General features: G+C 41.2%; 1 protein-coding gene across 1 annotated transcript; it reads right to left on the reverse strand.

The window, feature by feature from the left end:
- Positions 1-2019: 2019 nt before the first annotated feature.
- DHRS9 (dehydrogenase/reductase 9) lies at positions 2020-9741 on the reverse strand (the record flags this gene model as incomplete). The annotated part of the gene is made up of 5 exons (XM_080347065.1): positions 2020-2270; positions 3110-3273; positions 4535-4793; positions 6403-6733; positions 9727-9741. The coding sequence occupies 5 exons, from the start codon at positions 9739-9741 to the stop codon at positions 2020-2022; spliced, it is 1020 nt and encodes a 339-aa protein (XP_080203191.1).
- Positions 9742-10038: the final 297 nt, after the last annotated feature.

The raw sequence follows: 10038 nt of genomic DNA on the forward strand, positions 1-10038 counted from the left end.
AAGTGATTAAACCTTGGTTCAATTAACTTTCATATCTGAGTGCTTTAGCATAGAAAATTTCTTAGAATCTGGGATGCAGCATATGCATCTGTAAGGCCGTGAGAAAGGATTTCTTTGTAAGGCAGGTTGTTGTTCTTAAGGAAAGTATTCACAATGTTTTTGTAAGAGAGAAAGCAAGGTCCAGCTGCTTACCACAAGAAAAAGTAGGATCAGTTTTGTGAATAGGCTTTGTCAACAGAAAGATTTGGAAGGAATTTTGGAGAAAACTGCTAATATGTCAGCCATGTATCAGAGTGACCTTAAACTTTTCAGATGTAAAAGAAAACCATACCTGGGACACTGTATAGTTAGGCAGTATGTAGATTTAATTGTTTAACGTACCTGATTGTGAAAGATTCCTAAGCTTCAACAGAGCCTCTTCCTCTCAGTAGCATACCACAATGCACCCTTCTGATTATGTAAAATTTAATTTTTGGTACTTTGTTCAACAGGAGCTTTAGATTCTATTCTTAACTTCATTTTTTCACTTGTGTTCTTTTTCCCTTATGAAAACAGTCCCTGCTTGGGTTCTTGAGTTCTGGACTTATTCTCTTTCAAAGAAGGCTGATTTTTAGGGATTTCAGCACCTCTCTGTAATCTGCCACTGTGGGGCTGACAAATTATACCATTAAGGTTTTTCATGCACATTCGCTTTACAGCTGTCAGGCCAGATAGACAGAACTATCTCTTTGCAGGCATTTATCATGAAATGAAGTAGAATAAATTTATTCTTGAAGCCATTTGCCAGAGAATAGAACCTCAATGAAATAAAGGTTACTAAACGCTTTTTACATTCTGTCCCTTTCTTGCACGTGTACAAACACACACACACACGCCCCCCTCACACACACAGAGTGATGAAACTCTTTTTCTTACGTTTGGAGTTCTGACCTGCACAGAGTATTTTTGTAAGCTTAATTGAATTGCACATTAATGATTAATCACCAGCACAGTTCTTTAGCAAATAAAACCTTTACCCCTTCAATTTTAACATCTCTAGGAACACCAGTTCATGAGCCTCTGATCAGCAGCTTAACAGATAGAAATAGTGTACAAGAGGCACAGTAACCTCAGCTAACATTTTGCCATTCTCAACTTGCTCTTTGTACAGTCAAAATAATTTGCTGTAACATCCACTAAAGACCTGTTTCATCTAATGAGTGAATTAATCATCCTTTTAATTTGAAAAGCACACTGAGGGTGGAAGAAATGTGAATGCATACTATTTTTAATATTTTGCCTCATAAACTATACTAATATTAGGAAGAAAATTAAAATATAAGTTTGGATACTGTGTTTGCGTAGTAGCACTACAATGTAGTTTTGATTTTTTGCTGTAATTGCATATCTGTAAAATAGCTTGTGTTTTATCTCTACACAGTTGAACAGTCAGGTAATTAGATGTGTTCAAATACTGTAATGGTAATTTTTGGAATATATTGCAATAACTGGGCTTTGTTATTATTTGATTTCATGTCTTACTTTCAGAAGCTTGTGAAGTTTTAGCAACTCCTGAATACAACCATAAGCAAACCCTCAATGAAATAGATAACTAAATCTGACTAAATACATTCTGTAAGATACAAGTATAAAATAGATGTTCTGTAAGGCCATTGTTTCATTTCATTTTCACTAGCAGCCTATATGTTGATGAAGTCTACTTGAAAAATGGATCATTTTTGTGTTTTTATTTACTTTTTTTGTAATTGGGCAAGTAGTATTAACCAACTTTGTAGCTGAATATTTTATGAATGCAGATCCTATAGAGGTGACATTTCTGAGCATAAAAGATTACCTTCAAAAGCATGCTGGATTTACAAGCCTGTCTGCAAACTCAGAAATTCCAGGTAAGATGGTGGGGGAGGAGGGGTGGAGAAAATGTCTTCTGAAAGGAATTTAAGCAGTCTAGTATGTGATAAAGAAGACGACCTCTGCTTTTGACGGAATATTTATTTCCACAGAGCTGATATTGGCTTAATACTAGATGTTAATTAGAACTCCAGGATGTGATCTCCCAGTAGCTGCTGGAGCTGGAAACATCATACACAGCAGCATGTCAGATAAACAGCTTGGGGCATAGGACATAAACAGCCAAAATAACTTTGCATCCCATCCAGCTCCATATCGTGTCCTGGGGTACTTTGCCATCAGGGCATGTTCCAGGCATTTTATGACCTTAGAAATATCAGTGTCACACAGGCTTTTCACTGATGATCTTTGAGCTTTTATATCTGCAAAGAAGAAAATAAAGCTGAAAGCATTTATATGCAACATTGTCTGTGAGATGGTTATTTATGTTTGAAGGTTTGGCTACAGCTTCAGGCTTTCTTTGAACTACTGACACAAGTTCTGAGAGCAGTATAGCTACAGCAGAGCAGAGACCAGAAAGGCTGAAGAACACCCAAAAGCCCGGTAAAGAGAAACCACTCTGGCCCATATTGTGAGCCAGATGCTCCCTACAGTCAGTGTAACATGACGCAGCACAACTTCACAGATATCACTAAGTCATAAACTTAGCATATGGTCATAGCAGTTCATTCCCCTTGGGCATTCAAGCTCTAAGTATGGGGTGACTAAGGATGGTAGCATGACATCATATCTCACCAGTCTCATACAGAAACTAATAACACAGGCCTCATCTTAGATACACATAGTGCAGAACAGTTAGCAACGGGTTCTTAACGAACATTAATGAAGTCCAGCAAATGTTCACAGAATCACAGATTGGTTGAGGTTAGAAGGGACCTCTGGTCCAACCTCCCCTGCTCAACCTGTGTTGCTTAGACCAGGTTGACCCAGACCATGTCCAGACGTCTTCTGAGTATCTCCAAGGTTGGAGACTTATCAGCTTCCCTGGGCAACCTGTGCCACTGCTTAGTCACCCTCACAGTAAAAATGTTTCCTGATGTTCAGCAGGAACAACTTGTTTTTCAGGGTGTACCCATTGCCTCAGGTCCTGTCTGTGGGCACCACTTAAAATACTCTCTTTTGTCTTTACAGCCTCACTTCAGGTATTTATATATATTGATAAATTCCCCCTGAACTTTCATACAGTACTTTTTCTACTTACATTCAACAAAGTATTTTTCTCCATAGGAGTCCCTGATTTCAGGAGTCAGTCTGTTCCAAAGTCTTAAGAGGTCTCTCTCGATGACATCTGAAGTAACTACTCCTGCCTTAAAGAAACTGTGCTCAACAATGCTTACTTTCACTCCAAAATGCTGCATCTCTCTCCTAGACGGAAAAAAAACCCAAACAGTAACCATCCCTGAACACCCAATTATGGCATAACCACTAAACATAAGTAAGTTGAAAGTCTGTCACATAAATGGATATTTGAGACTTTGATTCTTATCTTCAAATGTCAGAGTAATTTTGAGGTGTTAAAATTGACTTCGTAGCAGTGTACCTGTCCTATAAAAGTGCAGGAGACAATTAACTCTAAGGAAAAAAAGCAGTGTCAGGTAGATTCACAGCTTCCTGTGTGGTTTATGTCGGACTGATGCATAGGACACCACAGCCAGCTGCATCTTAGCTGTGTATTATCAAACTAAACTTTTGACTCTTTCAAAACTGTTGCATCATTTCAGCTTCCAGCAGAAACAGATTATTGAAGTGCCTGGGAAAAAGTAACAGTGAGCAAAAATTTTCTATTGAATTAGAACTTTGTTCTCCATCATATAATTAAATGGTTATGGTCAAGTGATTAAATGTTAGTGAAATAAAGGTTAGCATGTTTTCTGGTAGCGTAGTTCCCCCTCTGCGTAGTTTTGAGTTGCAGGGCAACTCCTTTGGGATGAAAATGACTTCTTTGTCTTGCTGGGCAGCTCAAGAAACCCAGGCAACTACATTTCAAAGTGTGCAAAGGAATGAATCACGTGTACATTAGCCCTTAGTTATATTATATTTTCTTGGGGTCTATACTTTCCTTATGTAACCATTCATAATGGTTTGCAACCATCTTTCCTAGTGCTGGTGAAGACTTAACTCACTGGGCTAGGCCTTAGCCTTCTCAAGGCAGTACAACACAACTGGCTCCAATTAAGTGTGCTCAGCTTAATTTTCAGAAGGTACAAGTACCTTTGTTAATGTGGTTGCTGCCTGGAATCTACCAGCTCAGATTGTTGTGGAGCATTAGACCAGAATAAAATGGGTTGTAAATGGGTAAGTACAACTTGCCCAGGAACCTCCAGGTGTCTCATCAGGTTATACTGTTGATTTACTTTCATGTACCCAGTGGATTCTCATGCCCGAAAGTTGGATGTTAGCTGTTTCTCCACGATATGAAAGTTTTTCCCAGTGCATTTTCCTAGCGGGTCTGTTCATAGTACTGGAGATTGAAATCCCAAACAAGTGACCAATATCCTGTTCTGTTCCTTTCCCCCTTTAGGCAAGATTTCCAGAGAGAAGATGAGAGCGGCAAACACACAGTCACTCTTCCTGAGCACATCTGGAACCTGTTCTTAGATTCAGGCATGTGTTTCTATCTACTCACCGTAAGGTGTCAGAGAAAGCTTCCATGCCCCACTTGGACAGGCTGTAGCCACCCCCTACAAAAGCCATGAGGCCTTTGGCATTGATTAGATTGACTACTCTTCCCTCAGCTTTTTTCAGAAGTGGCAGAAGCTTGAGCGTGATTTCAATCAGTCCCAGGAGACCAACACCCAGCGCCGAGTGGAAGTCTTCAATCCTCAGCCAGTCAGTGGGTGCTACAGGTGCTGTTCCTTCAGCATTGGTCACCAAGCCAAAAAGCCCTGAGAGGATTACAAACCCATTTATTTTGGTATGTGGCAATATCTTACTCTAGAGTTTCATATGTAGCACTGAGAACAAAGCACATAGTCTGCAAAAATTTCAGTGAGATCAATACAGTTGTTTGGGGTTTGCTTGTAAGATCTATTCTGTACACCTGGCAAAATTTGCTGAAGAGCTTAGGCAATGACTCTAAAAAAGCACGGGTAAAGTATTAAAGGAAAACTATTTTGGTTGGAAATATGGGCCACCATACTGGGCTTTACGATCCAGACCTCTCAAATACGTGAGTTCCTAATATGAACTTACAGTCTTGTGAAAATCAAATAGTCTACATAAAAGTGGAGAGACTGATTTTTCTGGTTTGGGGTCTAAAGGTCTGAACCAGACATGCAGAATCAATGCTTCTAAAAACATTAGCTTAACCCTGTGTATTGATAATGCTGCTTTATTACCTTATAAATTACTTGAAGAACTTTAGATAAATAGTGACGCTTCCAAGAGTTTGCTGAGGACAGCCTGTGCCTGAAGGGCGAGGCTGAAAGTCCAGCACTCAGCCTCTGTAAGGAGTTTCTGAGACTGAGGTGGCAGCGTTAGCAGCGGTTACCGCGACCGAGAACGTGTGGCTCTCCACAAACTGGAAGCAGGGGCCTGCTTGAGAAGGTAAGCACTTATAGTTATGTTGTCCTTGCCCTCAATCACTGCATTCAGGAATGGTCTGGAACCCTTATGATGAGGCCAACACAGTTTTATAAGCTTTGAGGAGAAATGTTTTGCTGTTTTAGCTAGTTAGTTAATTAACAAGCCTACTGAATATTTGGCGCAACTGTGTGATTCAGCTGGTAGTTGCAGTACTGTGATCCCCTTTGGCAGCCCTTAATGTCTAGTCTGAGCTATCAGTGCTGAGAGAGAAACATACATTGCCACAGTTGAATATATTTACTATGCAGATCTTTTTATCAACCTTTGGCAAAACCGAGACTTAAGTCTTGTTTTTAATTTCATTCATGGGTATCCAAGGACAAACTCTTCTTCTTAGAGACAAGTGCTCAGAGGTATATGATAGCAGTAGTGAGAGTTCCCTGTGTAACAACTCTAAGAAAACTGGCTGAAATGGCAAATGTTTAACTGTTACAGTCAGTGCAGTTGTCGTGTGCATTGCAAAAGCTGCACTTATTCAGCCATGCAAAAACACTCTTGGGTGTACTAGAGGAGGGCTGAAGAAGCCTTGCACCAGCCATTTTTAGTTCGGTGGGCTGGCTTTATTGTCAAGAAAGTCCTTTCTGGTACCAGTTAGCACCTCCCCCCGCCACGCTGGGATTCTTCTACTGCACCAAAACGAGTCTGAAAAACACACTTGGGAATGATCTGGTTCTAATAGACTGAGCAACTAGATTTTTAGGTACCCTATTGGTGAAAGCAAGAGGAAGCCCAAAAGCATTGCTTGAGAAAAGCTCTTTGAACTGAGAAATAACAGAACTGAAGAGCAGATGTGTTTCATCAGTAAGATGAAAAATGCGTCTGCAGAGAGTGGAGAGGCAACAGAACTTTTAGCTAGACCAGGTTTGGTTATATTGAATCATTTTTCTGAGAAGTTACCTTGTCACTTACCCTTGCCGGCTGTCTCTTCAGTCACAAACACTACAGCCTTGGCAATGCTGTTGGGGTCAGCTAAGTTCAGTTTCACTGTCTTCAGGGAGAGTGAGGAGCAGGACCGTAGCTCTTGGCCTCCTTTTACTGTGGAACATGCAGCAATGACACAAAATCCCCTTTTGTCAAGCCATTTAGCCAATGAGTTTCCAAGTCCAGTGTCACAGCCGGTTATAAAGACATGCTTTCCACTCAGGTTTCTCACTCTGCGACTGTCTCTGATGAGCCAGTAAATTATAAGAGATAGTATGGAAGCCAGAATCACTATGTGCACTGAGTCTGAAAGTGAGAGCTACAAGCAAATACATTAGTGATATAGAAAATGAAGCAAATGTGCTCAGCCAACCCCCCAGCTTCCTCAGATACAATTCCTGTGAGGGGCTTTATTTCTGCTGGTGGCCCTTCCAGCTCACTCTGAGTTAGGGAAGAGCATGGGTACCATGTGGTCAGGATTCATGAATAATATGTTCCTTGGCAAAACCTCACCATTCCTCCTTTTCAATAGATTTCCACTGTTTTCAAGCCTTGCTGAGCGGTCTTTCTAGTCAGCTCCATTCTTTCAATATAATTCAGAGTGAAAGGAATGACTGTACCACTTCTCACAGTAGTGTCTGAGGTTTTTGGTGGACGTTGGTGATTATTTGTGCTAATACTGGAGACAGAAATTCTACTGGGAAGGAGGATGATTCTCTGTGTCTGCCTGTATGATGCCACCCAGGCTGCTTTTCTAATCTGTAGCACAGAAGCAGACTGAATATTAAAGGAAACCCACTGTATTAGGCCTGGTTGCTAGAGCTCGTCTGGTGTTCTTATTCCTACTGAGTTCATATAGTGATTTGGATTTATTCTGTTTCTAAATTTTGCTGTCACCTCACCAAGTATGAATGGAAGGAATTTCAGAATCTGATAGTGAATGGATGTTGGACTCTCATTAAATAATTAAATCAGTCACATAGCTGATAAATGATAAAAGGTGATAACATTAATTGCCATTTAATGATCTTATTTTACATAGTGGGGTGCCTCAGTAGCCATCTGATGTTGCAGGAGCTGATCATAGATACACCCAGTCCATTTGCAATGACGTGCCAGGCAATGGCATTTCCTTTAACTGCTGGTTTAGAATTTGGAGCCAAGCTAGACACAAAGAGAGAAAGTAGTTGCTACCAGCAGTCTCTCGTAACCACATGCCAACACATCTCAGCAAGCTAGTGCTGTATAATTTTAGGACTCAATTCACCTTTGTCTCAATACAGAATTAAATGAAATAATTAAAGATTTGGGGAAAAGATTAACCTAATTGGAAACAGGACCTCTAAATCACACCTTCCTTGCTTCCTTGGCAGTGCTGTAGGGAGGAAGCAGCAGGCAGTGATCTTGCACTACTGGAAAGTAGGTTAAATTTGAAACCGGGCTCTGTGGAGAAGTCTTGGCCAGAATGCCTGCTCAGTTCCTGTGAGATAAACACCTGGGACTGCTCTGGGTAGTGTTAGGTTTTGTGTTTAGGTAACAATAATTAGCACAGAAGTGCTGTAAGATAAGGGCCTGAGAGGGCAGCACAGCCTGTGGAGCCTCTGCTGCTCCTCACTCCCCTACCAGCCCTGGGCCAGTGTTCCTAAGCCTGTAATCCCAAACTGCCTAGTTCTCCCTGAGAACCAGAGCTCCTTCTCTGATAACACGTGGGCATTTGGTGCTGAGCACCATGGTGGGTTTTGCTCTGCTGGAGCCTTCTGCCAGTGTTTATTTTGCTAGATGATGCCATTGCTGCTGGAAGGAGTCTATGTGAGACTCAAAGGAGATAGTCGCAGTTAGAATTTTCTTCCAAGAACATTGTCTAGTTCTGTCAATGTAAAATGTTATGCAAAATATGTCTTGTTTGATAATTGTGGAACACTACAAAAGCCATTTTTCTTCCAGGGGCATATTGATGTAGAAATAGCTGCCGGGAGTGGCAAAGAGCGTGTTTTCAGGGAAAATGTCAGAGTGGTATTTCACAAGTATTGATATATCTTCATAAATATTGAATTCTGGTTACTAATGTAGCCAGTAAATAGCTAAAGGCAAATTCTACTTTCCATTAGAACTCTGATATTTGCCTGGCAAATTGAGAACTCTTGGGATAAAGCTTGGCTTCTTATGCCTGGACAAGTGCCTTTATGAAAGCAATTGATTTTAGAGAAAAGCAGCATGACGACACTGAGAGCCCTTTGAGATCCTTAGACAACTGCAAAATCCAGCAGTCCTCTGCTTCTCTGCACCAAAGGAAACTGAAGCACACAGAGACCACATTGCAGGGGGCTGTTACTGTTTTAATCCCACAGCAAGTTTGCTTTGGTAGTCGTGCCAAAGAACCTCAGGTAGGCTTGAGGGTTGGGGTCTGGGTGTGGTTTGGATTCCTTCATCCACCACTGTCCTGGCAGTGCAAACCTCCAGAAGTAGTGCTCTACAGTGGGCGAGCGTCACCTGTCAGGCATGCTGAGGAACAGCTGCCAAGGGGACTGGAGTTCTTCAGAAACAGCACTCATGTAGCACGCAGGGGAAGGTTTAGATGTCTCAGACAACGCTCTGAGAGATCACCCAACAGGCCTCGTAGGAAGTACAAACTTTAGTAATAGAAGAGCTGCAGAGCTGCAAAACCCCTGGTCTTCAGTTAACAAATTGAACAAATATGCAGGCACAAACACATCACATCCCTCCCTCTTAGGTGTGCTATTCCTGCACATGCAGGGCTTTGCACTTTTGTTTCATGGAAAAGGAGTGCTTTTTTCATATCCTGTGTAAAAATATCAGTGAGATAATTCAGTCTGGTAGTCAGCAGAGAACTTAAGATCTTCCTTAATATGTCGCCCTAAAAGAGGCACATCTCCAAACTTAACTGCCCAGCATTTTGCCAGGAGATGAATGTAGTCCAGTACAATGGGGGCTGATTTCTCAGCATGATTGTCTTTCTTTGTATTGCTTGCACTTCATAATTTTAGCACAACATAGGTAAAAGCCCCAGGAAAATGAAACACGATAAACTCTTAGATGAATGAGCCAGTAATTCAAAATAAAGGAGTAGAGAAAGATTCCCGATATTGTGAAGAACATTTCTGAGTTAGCATTTTCTTCAGATAAGCAACAATTGTTAAAATCATTCTCGAAAGGAAAGGACTGCATGTTCTCTTGTCTGTGCACTTGAAAACAAGTGTTTCATTTGTTCTCTTAGCTATTCTGCAAATGCATGTAATGGTTACTACTCACTATAACAACAGACACGAGTTCTGGTTTTGTGACTGTACTCACATTCTGGGGAGACATCTGCGAGCTCAGTCTATGCCTCCAGGTGGTCACAAGTTGTCTTCACCAGTTATTTCCAGTGTCAGAACATAGAAACTGTGCAATTCAAACTCACAAGCTTGTGCACCAAGACCTGCATGATAGTTTCCAGAAAAATCTCACTGTAAATTCTGGCTGGTGGTGCTTTCTGATTGCTGCACATCAGCTGACAAGCACAGCCTCTCTCCCTCCTGTTGATAATGACTTGTGCTGTGACACTTCTACCTTAGGGACTTGGTATTAATCTTCTGTCCATGCCTGCCTATCTTGTCCATGTTG

This window comes from Nesoenas mayeri (assembly GCF_963082525.1).
Source record: "Nesoenas mayeri genome assembly, chromosome: 6".
Lineage (NCBI taxonomy): Eukaryota > Metazoa > Chordata > Aves > Columbiformes > Columbidae > Nesoenas > Nesoenas mayeri.